Source organism: Entelurus aequoreus, linkage group LG22 (genome assembly GCF_033978785.1).
Source record: "Entelurus aequoreus isolate RoL-2023_Sb linkage group LG22, RoL_Eaeq_v1.1, whole genome shotgun sequence".
Taxonomy (NCBI): Eukaryota; Metazoa; Chordata; class Actinopteri; order Syngnathiformes; family Syngnathidae; genus Entelurus; species Entelurus aequoreus.
The window spans coordinates 42473348-42497999 of record NC_084752.1 but is presented as its reverse complement, the minus strand read 5'-3'; the positions used below and the strand labels follow the sequence as shown (position 1 = coordinate 42497999).

The 24652-nt window shown below is 42.6% G+C and overlaps 1 protein-coding gene across 3 annotated transcripts in view; it reads right to left on the bottom strand.

Annotated features, from left to right (window-relative positions):
• Positions 1 to 424: 424 nt before the first annotated feature.
• LOC133639753 (CSC1-like protein 2) overlaps positions 425 to 24652 on the bottom strand; it is a 67321-nt gene continuing 43093 nt past the window's right edge. For 2 of the 3 annotated variants that reach the window (XM_062033339.1, XM_062033337.1), the window contains 18 exons: positions 20934 to 21076; positions 14578 to 14629; positions 13617 to 13725; positions 13475 to 13545; positions 13315 to 13395; positions 13131 to 13254; positions 12936 to 13069; positions 12729 to 12866; positions 12508 to 12661; positions 12328 to 12434; positions 10910 to 10996; positions 10780 to 10845; positions 10554 to 10716; positions 8930 to 9035; positions 8628 to 8795; positions 4644 to 4759; positions 1848 to 1931; positions 425 to 1766 (listed from right to left, as the gene is read on the bottom strand). In XM_062033339.1, coding sequence (XP_061889323.1) covers positions 1587 to 1766; positions 1848 to 1931; positions 4644 to 4759; positions 8628 to 8795; positions 8930 to 9035; positions 10554 to 10716; positions 10780 to 10845; positions 10910 to 10996; positions 12328 to 12434; positions 12508 to 12661; positions 12729 to 12866; positions 12936 to 13069; positions 13131 to 13254; positions 13315 to 13395; positions 13475 to 13545; positions 13617 to 13725; positions 14578 to 14629; positions 20934 to 21076 — 2083 coding nt within the window. In that variant the 3' untranslated portion in view covers positions 425 to 1586. The remainder of the gene's footprint in view (positions 1767 to 1847; positions 1932 to 4643; positions 4760 to 8627; positions 8796 to 8929; positions 9036 to 10553; positions 10717 to 10779; positions 10846 to 10909; positions 10997 to 12327; positions 12435 to 12507; positions 12662 to 12728; positions 12867 to 12935; positions 13070 to 13130; positions 13255 to 13314; positions 13396 to 13474; positions 13546 to 13616; positions 13726 to 14577; positions 14630 to 20933; positions 21077 to 24652) is intronic. The other variant, XM_062033338.1, reaches the window with a different exon arrangement.

Here is a 24652-nt window from a genome sequence, read left to right as displayed (position 1 = left end):
GGGCTACTCATCTGGTCCTTACGGGCTACCTGGTGCCCGCGGGCACCGCTTTGGTGACCCCTGCTTTAGTGTATGGATATTAGAGGATATTGACAAAATACTTTAGTGTATGGATATTATAATAAATGATAAATGGGTTATACTTGTATAGCGCTTTTCTACCTTCAAGGTACTCAAAGCGCTTTGACACTATTTCCACATTCACCCATTCACACACACATTCACACACTGATGGCGGGAGCTGCCATGCAAGGCGCTAACCAGCAGCCATCAGGAGCAAGGGTGAAGTGTCTTGCCCAAGGACACAACGGACGTGGCTAGGATGGTAGAAGGTGGGGATTGAACCCCAGTAACCAGCAACCCTCCGATAGAATATTGACCAAATACTTTAGTGTATGGATATTACAGGACATTGACAAAGAGATGATGAGACATTTTTATTGATCAGTTGACAGAAATAAGCGTACAAGTGAAAATAAATAGTTACAGCAATAAATAAAAAGTTATTGTGGGCGTTTAGTGCACTTTGACATCTACTTTTTATATACACGCGTTTGCTTCTTTTGACATTTCGGAGCGTGAAGTTTTCAAAGGCCGGGAAAGAGAGCAAAGCGAGGAAGCGGTTAGCTTCACAGGCTAACCAAAACGTTCCCTTTCACGCCCGCGACTTCCTCCTCCTACACAATAAAACACAAAACGCAGACGCTTTTATTGTGGAGCAGGAAACACAAAAGGTGTTGCCATGGCGACATCGTGAACGACCGTCTACCGTCACAGCAGGAAGTCCGCAGTTGCCCGACACACAGCGGCTTCTCCGGCATGTAGACCCCCACAAGGCACCCCGCCAGGTGGTGTTGGCGTCTACAGCTTTCACAGTTCAGCTCTGCGCGCGCACACACGCACACGCGCGCGCACCAACAGACGCACAAAGGAAGAAAAAAAAAGCAACAAAGGATGTAAACATTATTTTTGAGGGAAAAGAAACCACACCTGAGACATCTAATTAAGTCATTATAAACGCTCTGTTACAATTAGTGTGTTGACTTTTGCATTGCCATGGCAACCAAAGAGATGTACTTTGTCACCTCACTTGGAGGACCGAAACCAAAAAGCAGTTTGTGTCCTTTTGTGGCAAACGTTAGCCTGCTGAGCTGATGTGCGAAGAACTAAAGAGTGCTGTTAGCCTAGCTTAGCAGGTGGCTACGCTAAGCTAACCCAGCACCAGGAAGGAGGGTGCAGGTAGAAGAAGCACCAGGAACAAGGTAGAAAGGATCTTCCAGAGGAGGCCACGTGGAGTCCAACTGACATGCAGAGAGACTCCTCCAGCTTCAACTTAGGAAAAAAGAGGAGACTCGAGCGAAGCTTCTATCACGACGACAAATGGCGGTCGGCGAGGTGCGGCGTTGGCGGCGGACGATCCGGGCAGCGTGAACTTCCACCCTCGGCCGCCACTCAAGTGTTTCTGTTCCGACGTCCAAGATCAGGGTCAAGTCTTCCAGCTAGGAAGGGGAGGAGCTAGCATCGCGTGGTGTTGAGCACGAGGCACGCCAACTGTCTCCGCCCCCTCCCTCGAGCTCCACCCCTCGCTACTGGCGGACCTCGTTGGCGATCAGACTGTCCTCCCCTGACTGGAAATCCGCCTCGTTGATGTTGTTTCCTCCGTTGAGCAACTCTTCATCCTGGGACGACGCCCGGTCCTCCTCGCTGGCCCCGCCCGGCTCGTCCGAGTTGGGGTCCTGAAGCACCTGAGCGATGTACATCTGCTGCTGGGGGGGGCAGGGGGAGGGGACACACGGTGTTAGCGGGTTAACCACATGCTAACGTGTTAGCATGCTAATGACACACACCTGAGATTTGGAGGGGGGCGAGGCCGACGTGCGGGGCGGACGACCGTTCTCCACCGCTTCCGCGTCAGAGTCCTTGGTGTCGATCTGACACACAAAGTGCACAAAGTTGCACGTGCACACCAAGACCACGCCTGCACGTACCTTGTAGCTGTTACACGTGCGCACCAAGACCACGCCTGCACGTACCTTGTAGCTGTTACACGTGCACACCACGACCACGCCTGCACGTACCTTGTAGCTGTTACACGTGCGCACCAAGACCACGCCTGCACGTACCTTGTAGTTGTTACACGTGCGCACCAAGACCACGCCTGCACGTACCTTGTAGTTGTTACACGTGCGCACCAAGACCACGCCTGCACGTACCTTGTAGCTGTTACACGTGCGCACCAAGACCACGCCTGCACGTACCTTGTAGCTGTTACACGTGCGCACCAAGACCACGCCTGCACGTACCTTGTAGCTGTTACACGTGCGCACCAAGACCACGCCTGCACGTACCTTGTAGTTGTTACACGTGCGCACCAAGACCACGCCTGCACGTACCTTGTAGTTGTTACACGTGCGCACCAAGACCACGCCTGCACGTACCTTGTAGCTGTTACACGTGCGCACCAAGACCACGCCTGCACGTACCTTGTAGTTGTTACACGTGCGCACCAAGACCACGCCTGCACGTACCTTGTAGTTGTTACACGTGCGCACCAAGACCACGCCTGCACGTACCTTGTAGCTGTTACACGTGCGCACCAAGACCACGCCTGCACGTACCTTGTAGTTGTTACACGTGCGCACCAAGACCACGCCTGCACGTACCTTGTAGTTGTTACACGTGCGCACCAAGACCACGCCTGCACGTACCTTGTAGCTGTTACACGTGCGCACCAAGACCACGCCTGCACGTACCTTGTAGCTGTTACACGTGCGCACCAAGACCACGCCTGCACGTACCTTGTAGCTGTTACACGTGCGCACCAAGACCACGCCTGCACGTACCTTGTAGCTGTTACACGTGCGCACCAAGACCACGCCTGCACGTACCTTGTAGCTGTTACACGTGCGCACCAAGACCACGCCTGCACGTACCTTGTAGCTGTTACACGTGCGCACCAAGACCACGCCTGCACGTACCTTGTAGCTGTTACACGTGCGCACCAAGACCACGCCTGCACGTACCTTGTAGTTGTTACACGTGCGCACCAAGACCACGCCTGCACGTACCTTGTAGCTGTTACACGTGCGCACCAAGACCACGCCTGCACGTACCTTGTAGCTGTTACACGTGCGCACCAAGACCACGCCTGCACGTACCTTGTAGCTGTTACACGTGCGCACCAAGACCACGCCTGCACGTACCTTGTAGCTGTTACACGTGCGCACCAAGACCACGCCTGCACGTACCTTGTAGCTGTTACACGTGCGCACCAAGACCACGCCTGCACGTACCTTGTAGTTGTTACACGTGCGCACCAAGACCACGCCTGCACGTACCTTGTAGTTGTTACACGTGCGCACCAAGACCACGCCTGCACGTACCTTGTAGTTGTTACACGTGCGCACCAAGACCACGCCTGCACGTACCTTGTAGTTGTTACACGTGCGCACCAAGACCACGCCTGCACGTACCTTGTAGTTGTTACACGTGCGCACCAAGACCACGCCTGCACGTACCTTGTAGTTGTTACACGTGCGCACCAAGACCACGCCTGCACGTACCTTGTAGTTGTTACACGTGCGCACCAAGACCACGCCTGCACGTACCTTGTAGTTGTTACACGTGCGCACCAAGACCACGCCTGCACGTACCTTGTAGTTGTTGCACGTGCACACCAAGACCACGCCTGCACGTACCTTGTAGCTGTTACACGTGCACACCAAGACCACGCCTGCACGTACCTTGTAGTTGTTACACGTGCGCACCAAGACCACGCCTGCACGTACCTTGTAGTTGTTACACATGCGCACCAAGACCACGCCTGCACGTACCTTGTAGTTGTTACACGTGCGCACCAAGACCACGCCTGCACGTACCTTGTAGTTGTTGCACGTGCACACCAAGACCACGCCTGCACGTACCTTGTAGCTGTTACACGTGCACACCAAGACCACGCCTGCACGTACCTTGTAGTTGTTACACGTGCACACCAAGACCACGCCTGCACGTACCTTGTAGTTGTTACACGTGCACACCAAGACCACGCCTGCACGTACCTTGTAGCTGTTACACGTGCGCACCAAGACCACGCCTGCACGTACCTTGTAGTTGTTACACGTGCGCACCAAGACCACGCCTGCACGTACCTTGTAGTTGTTACACGTGCGCACCAAGACCACGCCTGCACGTACCTTGTAGCTGTTACACGTGCGCACCAAGACCACGCCTGCACGTACCTTGTAGTTGTTACACGTGCGCACCAAGACCACGCCTGCACGTACCTTGTAGTTGTTACACGTGCGCACCAAGACCACGCCTGCACGTACCTTGTAGTTGTTACACGTGCGCACCAAGACCACGCCTGCACGTACCTTGTAGTTGTTACACGTGCGCACCAAGACCACGCCTGCACGTACCTTGTAGCTGTTACACGTGCGCACCAAGACCACGCCTGCACGTACCTTGTAGTTGTTACACGTGCGCACCAAGACCACGCCTGCACGTACCTTGTAGTTGTTACACGTGCGCACCAAGACCACGCCTGCACGTACCTTGTAGTTGTTACACGTGCGCACCAAGACCACGCCTGCACGTACCTTGTAGCTGTTACACGTGCGCACCAAGACCACGCCTGCACGTACCTTGTAGTTGTGAGCGCTCAGGTACTTGAAGTGTCCGAAACACACGTGGGACAAACACACCACGATGGTCACCACCAGAACTACCAGTGTGAACATGGACGTCGGTGTCTCGAAACCTGCGTTAGCAAGAAACAACATGAAAACTGTTACCCGTTGAACCTGACTGCTACCTGGTAACCCTAACCCCTAACTGTTAGCCGTTAACCCTAACCCATAACTGTTACCGTTAGCCCTAACTTTACTGTTAACCCTAACCCTGACTGTTACCCATTAACCCTAACTGTTACCCGTTAACCTTAACCCTGACTGTTATCCTTTGACCCTAACCCCTAACTGTTACCGTTGACCCTAAACCCTATCTGTTGCCGTTAACCCTAACCCTAACTGTTATCCTTTAACCCTAACCCTGACTGTTATCCTTTGACCCTAACCCCTAACTGTTACAGTTGACCCTAAACCCTATCTGTTGCCGTTAACCCTAACCCTAACTGTTATCCTTTAACCCTAACCCTAACTGTTATCCTTTAACCCTAACCCTGACTGTTATCCTTTGACCCTAACCCCTAACTGTTACAGTTGACCCTAAACCCTATCTGTTGCCGTTAACCCTAACCCTAACTGTTATCCTTTAACCCTAACCCCTAACTGTTATCCTTTAACCCTAACCCCTGACTGTTACCCATTATCCCTAACCCATAACTGTTACCCTTAACCCTAACCTTACTGTTAACCCTAACCCTGACTGTTACCCATTAACCCTAACTGTTAGCCGTTAACCTCTAACTGTTACCCGTTAACCTTAACCCTGACTGTTATCCTTTGACCCTAACCCCTAACTGTTACCGTTGACCCTAAACCCTATCTGTTGCCGTTGACCCTAACCCTAACTGTTATCCTTTAACCCTAACCCTGACTGTTATCCTTTAACCCTAACCCCTTACTGTTACTTACTAGGGTTAACTTACTGTTAACCCTAGCCCCTAACTGTTACCGTTAACGCTAACTCCTAACTGTTACCCGTTAACCCTAACCCCTAACTGTTCCTGTTAACCCTAACTGTTACCCGTTAACCCTAACTCCTAACTGTTACTGTTAACCCTAACCCCTAACTCTTTCTGTTAACCCTAACCTCTAACTGTTACCCGTTAACCCTAACCCTGTTACCCGTTAACCCTAACTGTTACTGTTAACCCTAACCCCTAACTGCTACCTGTTAACCCTAACCCCAACCCTGTTACCTGTTAAACTTAGCCCCCAACCCTAACTGTTATTGTTAACAAAACCCTGACTGTTATTGTTAACCCTAACACCTAACTGTTACCCGTTAACCCTAACCCTAACTGTTACCCGTTAACATTAACCCCTAACACTGACTGTTATCCGTTAACCCTAACCCCTAACTGTTACCCGTTAACCCTAACCCCTGACTGTTACCGTTAACGCTAACTCCTAACTGTTACCCGATAACGCTAACCCCTAACTGTTCCTGTTAACCCTAACTGTTACCCGTTAACCCTAACCCCTAACTGTTACTGTTAACCCTAACCCCTAACTGTTACTGTTAACCCTAACCTCTAAGTGTTAGCCGTTAACCCTTACCCTGTTACCCGTTAACCCTAACTGTTACTGTTAACCCTAACCCCTAACTGCTACCCGTTAACCCTAACCCCAACCCTGTTACCTGTTAACTTTAACCCCCAACCCTAACTGTTATTGTTAACAAAACCCTGACTGTTATTGTTAACCCTAACACCTAACTGTTACCCATTAACCCTAACCCTAACTGTTACCCGTTAACATTAACCCCTAAAACTGACTGTTATCCGTTAACCCCAGCTCTCACTGTTACGTTAACCCTAACACCTAACTGTTACCCGTTAACCCTAGCCCCAACCCAAACCTACCTGTTGGCTGTTTACCCAAACCGTCACTGTTACACGTTAACCCTAACCCCTAAATGTTACCCGTTAACCCTAGCCCTTAACCGTTACCTGTTAAACCTATTCTCTAACTGTTAGACATTAACCCTAACCCCTAACTCTTACTGTTAACCCTAACTGTTACACATTAACCCTAACCCCTAACTGTTACTGTTAATCCTACCCTAACGATTACCCGTTAACCCTAACCCATAACTGTTACTGTTAACCCTAATGCCTAACTTACCCTTTAACCCGAACCCCTAACTGTTACCCGTTAACCCTAACTGTTACATGTTAACCATAACCCCTAACTGTTACCCGTTAACCCTAACTGTAACACGTTAACCCTAACCTCTAACTGTTACCCGTTAACCCTAACTGTTACATGTTAACCCTAACCTCTAACTGTTACCAGTTAACCCAAACTGTTACACGTTAACCGTAATTCATAACTGTTACCCATTAACCTTAACTTTTACCCGTTAACCTTAACCCCTAACTATTACCTGTTAACCCTAACTGTGAAACATTAAGCCTAACCTCTAACTGTTACTCGTAAACCCTAACTGTTACACGTTAACCCTAACCTCTAACTGTTACCCGTTAACCCTTACTGTTACCTGTTAACCCTAACCCCTAACTGTTACCCGTTAACCCTAACTGTAACACGCTAACACTAACCCCTAAATGTTACCCGTTAACCCTAGCCCTTAACCGTTACCTGTTAAACCTATTCTCTAACTGTTAGACATTAACCCTAACCCCTAACTGTTACTGTTAATCCTACCCTAACGATTACCGGTTAACCCTAACCCATAACTGTTACTGTTAACCCTAATGCCTAACTTACCCTTTAACCCGAACCCCTAACTGTTACCCGTTAACCCTAACTGTTACATGTTAACCCTAACCTCTAACTGTTACCCGTTAACCCAAACTGTTACACGTTAACCCTAACTCATAACTGTTACCCATTAACCTTAACTTTTACCCGTTAACCTTAACCCCTAACTATTACCTGTTAACCCTAACTGTGAAACATTAAGCCTAACCTCTAACTGTTACTCGTAAACCCTAACTGTTACACGTTAACCCTAACCTCTAACTGTTACCCGTTAACCCTTACTGTTACCCGTTAACCCTAACCCCTAACTGTTACCCGTTAACCCTAACTGTAACACGCTAACACTAACCCCTAAATGTTACCCGTTAACCCTAGCCCTTAACCGTTACCTGTTAAACCTATTCTCTAACTGTTAGACATTAACCCTAACCCCTAACTGTTACTGTTAATCCTACCCTAACGATTACCCGTTAACCCTAACCCATAACTGTTACTGTTAACCCTAATGCCTAACTTACCCTTTAACCCGAACCCCTAACTGTTACCCGTTAACCCTAACTGTTACATGTTAACCCTAACCTCTAACTGTTACCCGTTAACCCAAACTGTTACACGTTAACCCTAACTCAAAACTGTTACCCATTAACCTTAACTTTTACCCGTTAACCTTAACCCCTAACTATTACCTGTTAACCCTAACTGTGAAACATTAACCCTAACCTCTAACTGTTACTCGTAAACCCTAACTGTTACACGTTAACCCTAACCGCTAACTGTTACCCGTTAACCCTTACTGTTACCCGTTAACCCTAACCCCTAACTGTTACCCGTTAACCCTAACTGTTACCCGTTAACCCTAATCCCTAACTGTGACACGTTAACCCTAACCTCTAAGTGTTACCCGTTAACCCTAACTTTTACACGTTAACCCTAACCTCTAACTGTTACCCGTTAACCTTAACGGTTAGACGTTAACCCTAACCCCTAACTGTTGCCCGTTAACCCTAACTGTTACCCGTTAACCCTAACTGTGACACGTTAACCCTAACCTCTAACTGTTACCCGTTAACCCTAACTGTGAAATGTTAACCCTAACCTCTAAGTGATACCCGTTAACCCTAACTTTTACACGTTAACCCTAACCTCTAACTGTTACCCGTTAACCGTAACCCTGGGTTAGCCAGCTGCACCATGAAGAAGGGAAAAGGCGGGGCTTACCTGTGCGCATGGTGGAGAAAAAAAGCAGCCAGAAAAGGCAGAGGATGGGCGCGGCCACCACCTGTGTGACAGCACCCGAGTGGATCTTCTTGTCCAGTTTGGACGGCAGGTAGGCGTAGTACATATTGTACCTGTCCACCAGGTGCTTGAGAAGCATGTACATCAGACCTGTGGCACCATGATGGTCACATGATCACAGGACTGTGTGTGTGTGTGTGTGGGTGTGTGTGTGTGTGTGTGTGTGTGTGTGTGTGTGTGTGTGTGTGTGTGTGTGTGTGTGTGTGTGTGTGAGAGACACTGACCAAAGGGTACGATGATGGGACAGGTGATGCTGTAGGCCATCACCACGGTGAAGACGTTCATGATCCAGGCGTACGCCGCTCCAAACTGGAACTCGTACGCTTGATGCTGAGACAAGAGGGGCAGGTAGACAACAGGTGAGGGCGGGGCTTAGGCAAGAGGGGCATGTAGACAACAGCTGAGGGCGGGGCTTAGACAAGAGGGACAGCACCCTAGACAAGAGAGGAAGGTAGACAACAGGTGAGGGCGGGGCTTAGACAAGAGGGGCAGGTAGACAACAGGTGAGGGCGGGGCTTAGACAAGAGGGGCATGTAGACAACAGCTGAGGGCAGGGCTTAGACAAGAGGGACAGCACCCTAGTCAAGAGGGGCAGGTAGACAACAGGTGAGGGCGGGGCTTAGACAAGAGGGGCAGGTAGACAACAGGTGAGGGCGGGGCTTAGACAAGAGGGACAGCACCCTAGACAAGAGGGGCCGGTAGACAACAGGTGAGGGCGGGGCTTAGGCAAGAGGGGCATGTAGACAACAGCTGAGGGCGGGGCTTAGACAAGAGGGACAGCACCCTAGACAAGAGAGGAAGGTAGACAACAGGTGAGGGCGGGGCTTAGACAAGAGGGGCAGGTAGACAACAGGTGAGGGCGGGGCTTAGACAAGAGGGGCATGTAGACAACAGCTGAGGGCGGGGCTTAGACAAGAGGGACAGCACCCTAGTCAAGAGGGGCAGGTAGACAACAGGTGAGGGCGGGGCTTAGACAAGAGGGGCAGGTAGACAACAGGTGAGGGAGGGTCTTAGACAAGAGGGGAAAGTAGACAACAGGTGAGGGCGGGTCTTAGACAAGAGGGGCAGGTAGACAACAGGTGAGGGCGGGGCTTAGATAAGAGGGGCAGGTAGACAACAGGTGAGGGAGGGTCTTAGACAAGAGGGGCAAGTAGACAACAGGTGAGGGCGGGGCTTAGATAAGAGGGGCAGGTAGACAACAGGTGAGGGAGGGTCTTAGACAAGAGGGGCAGGTAGACAACAGGTGAGGGCGGGGCTTAGATAAGAGGGGCAGGTAGACAACAGGTGAGGGAGGGTCTTAGACAAGAGGGGCAGGTAGACAACAGGTGAGGGCGGGGCTTAGATAAGAGGGGCAGGTAGACAACAGGTGAGGGAGGGTCTTAGACAAGAGGGGCAGGTAGACAACAGGTGAGGGCGGGGCTTAGATAAGAGGGGCAGGTAGACAACAGGTGAGGGAGGGTCTTAGACAAGAGGGGCAGGTAGACAACAGGTGAGGGCGGGGCTTAGATAAGAGGGGCAAGTAGACAACAGGTGAGGGAGGGTCTTAGACAAGAGGGGCAGGTAGACAACAGGTGAGGGCGGGGCTTAGATAAGAGGGGCAGGTAGACAACAGGTGAGGGCGGGGCTTAGATAAGAGGGGCAGGTAGACAACAGGTGAGGGAGGGTCTTAGACAAGAGGGGCAGGTAGACAACAGGTGAGGGCGGGGCTTAGATAAGAGGGGCAGGTAGACAACAGGTGAGGGAGGGTCTTAGACAAGAGGGGCAGGTAGACAACAGGTGAGGGTGGGGCTTTCCCACAAGTGCCGACCCGTGGCACAGACGAAGACACCTGACCTGGTGTGTCCTCACCCTCTTGACATTGCGGCGGTCGGCGGCCGAGCGCGCCAAGCACAGTCGGATCATGTACATGAGCAGGCCTGGGATGCGCAGCAGGTCCATGGCGTTCCCGATGAAGGCCGAGGCGATTACGTAGTTGACGAAGAAGGCTCCGTTGTCCGGCAGGAAGACGCACCTGTAGACAAGTGTCTTTACTTCTGCTCGCAGGAACAGGGAACTAACCCCACCCCAGACTCACTCAAAGCGGACGGTGGCGTCATCCAGAAACTTTTTATCAAAGAGCCATCGGAAGAAAACGTCCAGACTGCAAGACCACAGCGTGGTAAGCCAGGGTCAAAGGTACATGCAAGGTGCAAAAGAAGATGTACCTGCTGAGTCCAAGAGAGGGCAGGAGAAGGACCATGAAGATCAGAAAGGTGTAGCACTTGTGCATCGTAGTCCGGTTTTCTCCAGACCTGCACAAACAATATATGCATCAGCACCTCCTGACTAGACCTGGCCTTGGGACTAGAAAAAGTCTCTTGTTTCGAGACTGCAAGTGGTCTTCGTCTTGGGCGTGGAAGGGGTGTGGGGACTAGTAGTAAACCAAGTACAAGTGCACTGGGACTAGAAGTGACCTTGGACAAGAGGTGACCTAGGACTGGATTTGATCTCTGACTAGAAGTGAGCTAGGACTATAAGTGATTTAGAACTAGAAGTGAGCTAGGACTAGAATTGAACTAGGACTGTGCAGTCCAACCGGGTCCAGTGCACCTTGAAGAAAGCAGAGTAGTAGACGATGGTGGGCAGCAGGGTGTGGGACGAGAGGTGAACTCAGACTAGAAGTCTGAGTTCCAGTCTAGCAGTGATCTAAGACTGGATTTGAACTAGGACTAGAATTAAACTAGGACTGTGCAGTCCAACCTGGTCCAGTGCGCCTCGAAGAAAGCGGAGTAGTAGACGATGGTGGGCAGCAGGGTGTGGGACTAGAGGTGAACTCAGACTAGAGGTGAATTTAGACTAGAGGTGAACTCAGACTAGAGGTGAGCTAGCACTAGAATTGAATTAGGACTGTGGGGTCCGACCTGGTCCAGTGCGCCTCGAAGAAAGCGGAGTAGTAGACGATGGTGGGCAGCAGGGTGTGGGACTAGAGGTGAACTCAGACTAGAGGTGAATTTAGACTAGAGGTGAACTCAGACTAGAGGTGAGCTAGCACTAGAATTGAACTAGGACTGTGGGGTCCGACCTGGTCCAGTGCGCCTCGAAGAAAGCGGAGTAGTAGACGATGGTGGGCAGCAGGGTGTGGGACTAGAGGTGATCTAAGACTGGATTTGAACTAGGACTAGAATTAAACTAGGACTGTGCAGTCCAACCAGGTCCAGTGCGCCTCGAAGAAAGCAGAGTAGTAGACGATGGTGGGCAGCAGGGTGTGGGACTAGAGGTGAACTCAGACTAGAGGTGAATTTAGACTAGAGGTGAACTCAGACTAGAGGTGAGCTAGAACTAGAATTGAACTAGGACTGTGGGGTCCAACCTGGTCCAGTGCGCCTCGAAGAAAGCGGAGTAGTAGACGATGTGGGTCTAGCAGTGATCTAAGACTGGATTTGAACTAGGACTAGAATTAAACTAGGACTGTGCAGTCCAACCTGGTCCAGTGCGCCTCGAAGAAAGCGGAGTAGTAGACGATGGTGGGCAGCAGGGTGTGGGACTAGAGGTGAACTCAGACTAGAGGTGAATTTAGACTAGAGGTGAACTCAGACTAGAGGTGAGCTAGCACTAGAATTGAACTAGGACTGTGGGGTCCGACCTGGTCCAGTGCGCCTCGAAGAAAGCGGAGTAGTAGACGATGGTGGGCAGCAGAGCGGAGAAGGCCCAGAGGAGGAGAGTCGGGAAGAACTGGGTGACGATGGGGTTCTGCGCAGGACAAGAGAGTCAGAGGTGAGGGGGCGGAGCTCCTGCGGATGAAGACTGATGAGAGGAACATCACGTTGAGGTACTCCACAGGCTTGGTGACGTTGAACTTGTCCATGGTGGAGATGATGATGGCGGGCGTGGTGAGGAAGAAGAGCAGGAGGAAGAGGATGCAGTTGATGATCAAGCAGCGGATCCACCAGGAGACCCCGCCCAGGGACAGGTGCTCCCTGAGGGACACAAGGACAGGTGAGCTGGCAGGTGCGGGCCTTGGGAGCGAGTGGCGTGCACACCCACCAGCGCACGTTTTGAGGGTCGGGCGCGTACGAGACGCTCCAGTGGTGCACGTGGAGAACTTCGCTGAACTGCGACAAGCGAGGTTCCTGACGACAGCGACACCCTTGGACCTGACAAGCGTTGAAGTCCTTCAGGATTCTGCAAAGAAACTTCAAGACTTCACCACCCAAACAAGATGGTTGCCGTGCGCAAGGGGGCGGGGCTTACATGGCAGTCGTGGCCTCGTTCTGGAAGGTGACGAAGGCCATGCCCAGTGGTTTGGTGTGGACCTTCTCCTTCTCCTTCCTGTACTCCTCCTTCAGCTTGGCCTCCCTGTTGGTGTAGTAGCTGACCGCCTCCTCCTGCGAGCAGAGCACACCGCGCTAGCCAGCGAGCACGCGTCATGTGATCAAGGGGAGTCACCTCCTCGCAGCCGGCGATGGCGCAGCAGCAGAGATGTCCGCAGGGTTTGGGGTTGATCATGGTGGGAACGTGCTCCTTGGCCATCAGGTCGGTGAAGAACTTCTTGCTGCGCTCCGTCTTCTTCCTGTCACACGCCGGCAGTGTTAGCGCAACGCCACCGTGCTAACCGTGTACGCTAACATACCTTTCTGCATTCAGAGCCATGAGCTTGGCCACGTTGTAGCAGATGCGAGCTTCCAGAACCGTGCAGTTCTCGTACGCCTGCCTGCAGGGGGTCAGTATATTGTTGGATGCTAACATGCTAATTACTGCTGACAGGCTAACTACGAGCTAATAGTACGTACTCAAAGTGTCCTTTGATCTGGCACTCCTCGGCATACTTGGAGATGCCGTTAATGAACAACGTGCGTTTCACCTGCAAGACACAAATCTGGACTGAACAGGAGTGTGCGTAGTTAGCGTGTGGTTGGACTGGCGGCGTGCTACCAGGTCGTCTTCTTTGTAATGCATCTTGGACGTGTGTCTCCTCATGCTGTAGACCGTGAGCAGCAGGTACATGAAGGCGAAGGACGTGTGGAGCCAGAGCAGGTTGGTCCTGAATGCAACAACAACACACATTTAGCTGTCTGGCTATATGCTAACAACAACACACACTTAGCTCACTGGCTACACGCTAACAATAACACACACTTAGCTCACTGGCTACATGCTAACAACACCACATTTAGCTCACTGGCTACATGCTAACAACAACACATTTAGTTCACTGGCTACACGCTAACAACAACACACACTTAGCTCACTGGCTACATGCTAACAACAACACACATTTAGCTGTCTGGCTACATGCTAACAACAACACACATTTAGCTCACTGGCTACATGCTAACAACAACACACACTTAGCTCACTGGCTACATGCTAACAACAACACACACTTAGCTCACTGGCTACATGCTAACAACAACACACACTTAGCTCACTGGCTACATGCTAACAACAACACACACTTAGCTCACTGGCTACATGCTAACAACAACACACACTTAGCTCACTGGCTACATGCTAACAACAACACACACTTAGCTCACTGGCTACATGCTAACAACAACACACACTTAGCTCACTGGCTACATGCTAACAACAACACACACTTAGCTTATTGGCTACATGCTAACAACAACAGACACTTAGCTCACTGGCTACATGCTAACAACAACACCCACTTAGCTCACTGGCTACATGCTAACAACAACACACACTTAGCTCACTGGCTACATGCTAACAACAACACACACTTAGCTCACTGGCTACATGCTAACAACAACACACACTTAGCTCACTGGTTACATGCTAACAACTACTTGACAGTGTGTTTGTAGTTCTTGTATATTATTTGGTGTACTATGATAGGTGATGATGATCATCACAATATTGGTGTACTCACCCAGACTTGAGGTTGGCTATGGTGGTGCGACCAAAGCTGTAGGCGTTGTTTTCTAAAAGATGATCCAAAAATGCAATGTTGATTATCAACCAACATGTTGGCTTTCTGAAGGCTAAGCTAAGTAAGCATTCACACATCAAATATCCAAGCTGGACGTTCATGTACTATATTCATGTACTAGGTTCATGTAGTACAGTAGTAGTACAATAGTAGTACATTGCTGTAGTACAGTAGTAGTACATTGTAGTTGTAAACAATGATGTTTGTTGACATGATGAAGTATTGCTCCACCCAGGTCATGTGACGCTAACGTTAGCCATGTTTTCATTCTCAATAACACCTACATCACAACTACAGGTGTACACATCTTCCTACAGGTGTACACATCTACAATCCACATGTGTACACATTTACCTAAAGATGTAGACATCTACAATCCACATGTGTACACATTTACCTAAAGATGTAGACATCTACAATCCACAGGTGTACACATCTACTATCCACAGGTGTACACATCTACTATCCACAGGTGTACACATCTACTATCCACAAGTGTACACACCTACCTAAAGATGTACACATCTACAATCCACAGGTGTACACATCTATCTACAGGTGTACACATCTACACTCCACAGATGTAAACATCCACAATCTACAAGTGTACACCTCTACCTAACGATATACACATCTACAATCCACAGGTGTACACATCTAACCACAGGTGTACACATCTAAAATCCACAGGTGTACACATCTACCTACAGGTGTACACGTCTACAATCCACAGGTGTACACATCTAACCACAGGTGTACACATCTACAATCCACAGGTGTACACATCTATCTACAGGTGTACACATCTACAATCCACAGGTGTACACATCTAACCACAGGTGTACACATCTACAATCCACAAGTGTACACATCTACCTAAAGATATACACGTCTACAATCCACAGGTGTACACATCTACCCACAGGTGTACACATCTACAATCCACAGGTGTACACATCTTTCTAAAGATGTACATATCTACAATCCACAGGTGTACACATCTATCTACAGGTGTACACATCTACAATCCACAGATGTAAACATCTACAATCCGCAAGTGTACACATCTACCTAAAGATATACACATCTACAATCCACAGGTGTACACATCTACCCACAGGTGTACACATCTACAATCCACAGGGGTACACATCTACCTACAGGTGTACATGTCTACAATCCACAGGTGTACACGTCTAAAAGTGTACACACATACAGGTGTATAATTCCACAAAAATACACGCCTACAGGTTTATAATTCTAGAAGTGTACACATTTACAGGAGTATAATTCCACAGGTGTAAACATCTACCCACAGGTGTACACATTTACAATCCCCAGGGGTACACATCTACCTACAGGTGTACATGTCTACAATCCACAGGTGTACACGTCTAAAAGTGTACACACATTCGGGTGTATAATTCCACAAAAATACATGTCTACAAGTTTATAGCTCTAGAAGTGTACACATTTACAGGAGTATAATTGCACAGGTGTACACGTCTAGAAGTGTACACATTTACAGGAGTACAATTCCACAGGTGTACATGTCTAGAAGTGTACACATTTACAGGTATATCATTCTAAAGGTATACAACAACACAGGTGTATAATTCCCCAGGTGTACACGTTTACAGGCGTATAATTCTAAAGGTGTACAAGTCCACAGGTGTATAATTCCACAAGTGTACATGTCTACAGGTGTACACATCTAAAATGTACAAGTGTACACGTCTACCTACACGTGTACATGTCTACAATCCACAGGTGTACAAGTCTAAAAGTGTACACACATACAGGTGTATAATTCCACAAAAATACATGTCTACAGGTTTATAATTCTAGAAGTGTACACATTTACAGTAGTATAATTCCACAGGTGTACACGTCTAGAAGTGTACATGTCTACAGGTGTATAATTCTAAAGGTGTACAAGTCCACAGGTGTACATGTCTACAGGTGTACAGGTCTACAAGCGTATAATTCCACAGGTGTACAGGTCTACAGGCGTTTAATTCCACAGGTGTACACGTCTACAGGCGTATAATTCCACAGGTGTACATGTCTACAGGCGTTTAATTCCACAGGTGTACACGTCTACAGGCGTATAATTCCACAGGTGTACATGTCTACAGGTGTTTAATTCCACAGGTGTACACGTCTACAGGCGTATAATTCCACAGGTGTACATGTCTACAGGCGTTTAATTCCACAGGTGTACACGTCTACAGGCGTATAATTCCACAGGTGTACACGTCTACAGGCGTATAATTCCACAGGTGTACATGTCTACAGGCGTTTAATTCCACAGGTGTACATGTCTACAGGCGTATAATTCCACAGGTGTACATGTCTACAGGCATATAATTACACTGGTGTACATATCTAGAAGTGTACACGTATACAGTCTTATAAATGTAAAGGTGTACAAGTCCACAGGTGTATAATTACACAGGTGTACAGGTCTACTGTCGTAAAATTCCACAGGTGTACACGTCTACAGGCGTATATAATTCTACAGGTGTACACGTCTAAAAATGTATACATCCACAAGTGTATACTTCCACAGGTGTACACGTCTACAGGCATATAATTACACTGGTGTACATATCTAGAAGTGTACACGTTTACAGTCTTATAATTGTAAAGGTGTACAAGTCCACAGGTGTATAATTCCACAGGTGTACACGTCTACAGGCGTATAATTACACTGGTGTACATATCTAGAAGTGTACACGTTTACAGTCTTATAATTGTAAAGGTGTACAAGTCCACAGGTGTATAATTACACAGGTGTACACGTCTACAGGCATATAATTACACTGGTGTACATATCTAGAAGTGTACACGTTTACAGTCTTATAATTGTAAAGGTGTACAAGTCCACAGGTGTATAATTACACAGGTGTACAGGTCTACTGTCGTATAATTCCACAAGTGTACACGTCTACAGGTGTCCACGGGTGTACACGTCTACAGGCGTATATAATTCTACAGGTGTACACGTCTAAAAGTGTATACATCCACAGGTGTACACATTTAGAAGTGTACACGTCCACAGGTGTATAATTTCCCAAGTGTACAAGTCCACAAGCGTACATGTCCTGAAGTGTACACATTTGCAGGTGCATAAATCTACAAGTATACACGCCAATAGGTGTACACGTCTACAGGTGCCCACAGGTCTACACGTCTACAGGTGCCCACAGGTCTACACGTCTACAGGTGCAGTTACCTTCTTTGGACGGCGGTCCTGGTGTTCCTTGGTTTATCAGTAAATGATCTTTACTGATAATTCGTACTGAATCACAGACAGAAGATACTTGCAATGATGTACTTGTGGTACTTGAGGTAGTACAATCCCTACTACATCAGGCTTAAGTACACTGTCATGGAAAAACAATGCCCTGCATGGCATGTACCACCCCAAGTTGACGAATAAACTGTCATGGAGAGACAATGCCCTGCATGGCATGTACCATCCCAAGTTGACGAATAAACTGTGTTAGAGAGACACAAAGCCCTGCATGGCATGTACCATCCCAAGTTGACGAATAAACTGTGTTAGAGAGACACAAAGCCCTGCATGGCATGTACCATCCCAAGTTGACGAATAAACTGTGTTAGAGAGACACAAAGCCCTGCATGGCAGGTACCATCCCAAGTTGAAGAATAAACTGTGTTAGAGAGACACAAAGCCCTGCATGGCATGTACCATCCCAAGTTGACGAATAAACTGTGTTAGAGAGACACAAAACCCTGCATGGCAGGTACCATCCCAAGTTGAAGAATAAACTGTGTTAGAGAGACACAAAGCCCTGCATGGCATGTACCATCCCAAGTTGAAGAATAAACTGTGTCAGAGAGACACAAAGCCCTGCATGGCATGTACCACCCACAAGTTGAAGAATAAACTGTGATGGAGAGACACAAAGCCCTGCATGGCATGTATCACCCACAAATTGAAAAATAAACTGTCATGCAGAGACAAGGCCCTGCATGGCATGTACCACCCACAAGTTGAAGAATAAACTGTCATGGCGAGACAAGACACTGCATGACATGCACCACCCACATTACTATATGTGGGTGGTACATGCCATGCAGGGCTTTGTGTCTCCATGACAGTTTATTCTTCATTGGGCTGTCAAATTATTTGTCTTTTTAATCAAATTAATCACATTTTAGATGAATGATGATTAATCACATTTTAGATTAATGATGATTAATCACATTTTAGATTAATCACATCTTAGATTAATGATGATTAATCAGATTTTAGATTAATCAGATCTTGGATTAATGATGACTAATCAGATCTGAGATTAATGATGATTAATCACATCTTAGATTAGTGATGATTAATCAGATCTTAGATTAACGATTATTAATCAGATCTTGGTTTAATCAGATCTTAGATTAATGATGATTAATCAGATTTTGGATTAATCAGATCTTGGATTAATGATGATTAATCAGATCTGAGATTAATGATGATTAATCACATCTTAGATTAGTGATGATTAATCAGATCTTAGATTAACGATTATTAATCAGATCTTGGATTAATCAGATTTTAGATTAATGATGATTAATCAGATCTTAGATTAATGATGATTAATCACATTTTAGATTAATGATGATTAATCACATTTTAGATTAATCACATTTTAGATTAATGATGATTAATCAGATCTGAGATTAATGATGATTAATCACATTTTAGATTAATGATGATTAACCAGATTTTAGATTAATGATGATTAATCACATCTTAGATTAATGATGATTAATCACAGGTGATTATTTGCTTGCATAATTTAAATTAGCTCAAGAAAAGACACAATATTTCTACTCCAATGCAATTTTATTGTCGGAATACTTTTCAACGTTTTACTTGAATGTACGTCATTTATTTGCACAAAACTTGGTAATAGTTTTATCTATAGTTCTTTCAGGAAGTATTTTAAACATAATATTTAGTTTAATCTAAAGTTCTTTCGGGAAGTATTTTAAATATAATATTTAGTTATATCTAAAGTTCTTTCAGGAAGTATTTTAAATGTAATATTTAGTTATATCTAAAGTTCCTTCAGGATGTATTTTATTTTAGGATGTATTTTAAATATAATTAGTTTTTATCAACAGTTGTTTCAGGATGTATTTTAAATATAAGTAGTTTTACCTAAGGTTGTTTCAGGATGTATTTTAAATATAATATTTTGTTTTATCTAAAGTTCTTTCAAGATGTATTTTAAATTTAATATTTTGTTTTATTTATTGTTCTTTCAGGAAGTATTTTAACTATAATATTTAGTTGAATACAAAGTTATTTCAGGATGTATTTTAAATATAATATTTTGTATTATTTATTGTTCTTTCAGGATATATTTTAAATATAATATTTTGTTTTATACAAAGTTATTTCAAGATGTCTTTTAAATATAAGATTTAATTTAATCTAAAGTTCTTTCAGGATGTATTTAAAATGTAATATTTAGTTATATCTAAAGTTCTTTCAGGAAGTATTTTAAACGTAATATTTAGTTATATCTAAAGTTATTTCAGGATGTATTTTAAATATAATATTTAGTTATATCTAAAGTTATTTCAGGAAGTATTAGAAGTGTAATACATGTAAAGTACTTTCAGGAAGTATTTAAAGTGCAATAAATGTCAATAATTTATTTATTTATTTATTTAAGAATTAGAAGTGTAATACATGTAAAGTACTTTCAGGAAGTATTTGAAGTGTAATACATTTAAAGTACTTTCATGAAGTATTAGAAGTGTAATACATGTAAAGTACTTTCAGGAAGTATTATAAGTGTAATACATGTAAAGTACTTTCAGGAAGTATTTGAAGTGTAATACATGTAAAGTACTTTCATGAAGTATTAGAAGTGTAATACATGTAAAGTACTTTCAGGAAGTATTAGAAGTGTAATACATGTAAAGTACTTTCAGGAAGTATTAGAAGTGTAATACATGTAAAGTACTTTCATGAAGTATTAGAAGTGTAATACATGTCAAGTATTTGTCAGTGTAGTATTTGATGTAGTATTTGTCAGTGTAGTACTTTGATGTAGTATTTGTCAGTGTAGTATTTGATGTAGTATTTGTCAGTGTAGTACTTTGATGTAGTATTTGTCAGTGTAGTATTTGATGTAGTATTTGTCAGTGTAGTACTTTGATGTAGTATTTGTCAGTGTAGTATTTGATGTAGTATTTGTCAGTGTAGTATTTGATGTAGTATTTGTCAGTGTAGTACTTTAATGAAGTGCAGTATTTACCCAGCAGGTCTCCAGAGAAGTTGACGGGCAGCACGATGCCCACAGAGAGAACTCCCACCACCACCAGGAGGCCGATGATGTGACGCTGGAAGGACAGGTAATGGACGGCGTCTTCTCCGCACTTCTCTCGAATCTCCTCGTCCCTGCAGCCAATCACAGCGCAGAGCTGGTGTCACATGACGCAGGTGCTCATGCTTTCACTCGTCAGAGTCAAAGCTCACAGGCTGGTGTATTGTTTATAAATCTACTATCCATGGCTTTCAAATAGGATTCATCATCACACTTTGCAACTATGTGTAATGTATAACTTATGATGTGTAATGTATAACTTATGATGAATAATGTATAACTTATGATGAATAATGTATAACTTGTGATGTATAATGTATAACTTATGATGAATAATGTATAACTTATGATGTATAATGTATAACTTATGATGTATAATGTATAACTTATGATGAATAATGTATAACTTGTGATGTATAATGTATAACTTATGATGAATAATGTATAACTTATGATGTATAATGTATAACTTATGATGAATAATGTATAACTTGTGATGTATAATGTATAACTTATGATGAATAATGTATAACTTATGATGTATAATGTATAACTTATGATGTATAATGTATAACTTATGATGAATAATGTATAACTTATGATGTATGATGTATAACTTATGATGAATAATGTATAACTTATGATGTATAATGTATAACTTATGATGTATAATGTATAACTTATGATGCATAATGTATAACTTATTATGTATAATGTCTAATGTATAACTTATGATGTATAATGTATAACGTATGATGTATAATGTATAACTTATGATGTATAATGTCTAATGTATAACTTATGATGTATAATGTCTAATGTATAACTTATGATGTATAATGTATACCTTATGATGTATAATGTATAACTTATGATGTAATATGTATAACTTATGATGTATAATGTATAACTTATGATGTATAATGTCTAATGTATAACTTATGATGTATAATGTATACCTTATGATGTATAACTTATGATGTATAATGTATAACTTATGGTGTATAATGTCTAATGTATAACTTATGATGCATGATGTATAACTTATGATGTATAATGTATAACTTATGATGTATAATGTATAACTTATGATGTGTAATGTTTAATGTATAATTTATTATGTATAATGTATAACTTATGATGTTTAATGTATAACTTATGATATATAATGTCTAATGTATAATGTATAACTTGTGATGTATAATGTATAACTTATGATGTCTAATGTATAACTTATGATGTATAATGTCTAATGTATAACTTATGATGTATAATGTCTAATGTATAACTTATGATGTATAATGTATAACGTATGATGTATAATGTATAACTTATGATGTATAATGTCTAATGTATAACTTATGAAGTATAATGTCTAATGTATAACTTATGATGCATAATGTATACCTTATGATGTATAATGTATAACTTATGATGTAATATGTATAACTTATGATGTATAATGTATAACTTATGATGTATAATGTCTAATGTATAACTTATGATGTATAATGTATACCTTATGATGTATAATGTATAACTTATTATGTATAATGTATAACTTATGGTGTATAATGTCTAATGTATAACTTATGATGCATGATGTATAACTTATGATGTATAATGTATAACTTATGATGTATAATGTATAACTTATGATGTGTAATGTTTAATGTATAATTTATTATGTATAATGTATAACTTATGATGTTTAATGTATAACTTATGATATATAATGTCTAATGTATAATGTATAACTTGTGATGTATAATGTATAACTTATGATGTATAATGTATAACTTATGATGTGTAATGTCTAATGTATAATTTATGATTTATAATGTATAACTTATGATGTATAATGTATAACTTTTGATGTATAATGTCTAATGTATAACTTATGATGTATAACTATAACTTATTATGTATAATGTCTAATGTATAATGTATAATTTATGATGTACAGTACAATGTATAACTTATGTTGTGTAATGTCTAATGTATAATTTATTATGTAAAATGTATAACTTATGATGTATAATGTATAACTTATGATGTATAATGTATAACTTATGATGTATAATGTCTAATGTATAACTTATGATGTATAGTGTCCAATGTATAATTTATGATGTATAATGTATAATTTATGCAGTATAATGTATAACTTATGATGTATAATGTATAACTTATGATTTATAATGTCTAATGTATAACTTATAATGTATAATGTCTAAAGTATAATTCATGATGTATAATGTATAACTTATGATGTATAATGTATAACTTATGATTGAGAATGTCTAATGTATAACTTATAATGTATAATGTTTAAAGTATAATTTATGATGTATAATGTACAACTTATGATTTATAATGTCTAATGTATAACTTATAATGTATAATGTCTAAAGTATAATTCATGATGTATAATGTATAACTTATGATGTATAATGTATAACTTATGATTTATAATGTCTAATGTATAACTTATAATGTATAATGTCTAAAGTATAATTTATGATGTATAATGTACAACTTATGATTTATGTCTAATGTATAACTTATAATGTCTAAAGTATAATTTATGATGTATAATGTATAACTTATGATGTATAATGTCTAATGTATAACTTAGGATGTATAAAGTATAACTTATTATGTATAATGTATAACTTATGATTTATAATGTCTAATGTATAACTTATAATGTATAATGTCTAAAGTATAATTTATGATGTACAATGTCTAACTTATGATGTATAATGTCTAATGTACAACTTATGATGTATAATGTCTAATGTCTAACTTATGATGTATAATGTATAACTTATGATTGATAATGTCTAATGTATAACTTATGATTTATAATGTCTAATGTATAACTTATGTCTAAAGTATAATTTATGATGTATAATGTATAATGTATAACTTATGATGTATAATGTCTACTGTATAATGTACAACTTATTATGTATAATATCTAATGTATAACTTATGATGTACAATGTATAACTTATGATTGATAATGTCTAATGTATAACTTATAATGTATAAAGTCTAATGTATAATTTATGATGTATAATGTACAACTTATGATGTATAATGTATAACTTATGATGTATAATGTATAACTTATGATTTATAATGTCTAATGTATAACTTATAATGTATAATGTCTAAAGTATAATTTATGATGTATAATGTACAATTTATGATGTATAATTTATAACTTATGATGTATAACTTATGATTTATAATGTCTTACGTATAACTTATAATGTATGTCTAAAGTATAATTTATGATGCATAATGTATAACTTATGATGTAAAATGTCTAATGTATAACTTATGATGTATAATGTATAACTTATGATGTAAAATGTCTAATGTATAATGTATAACTTATTATGTATAATGTCTAATGTATAACTTATGATGCATAATGTATAACTTATGATGTATAATGTATAACTTATGATGTATAATGCCTAATGTATAACTTATGATGTAAAATGTCTAATGTATAACTTATGATGTATAATGTATAACTTATGATGTAAAATGTGTAATGTATAATGTATAACTTATGATGTATAATGTATGACTTATGATGTATAATGTATAACTTATGATGTATAATGTATAAC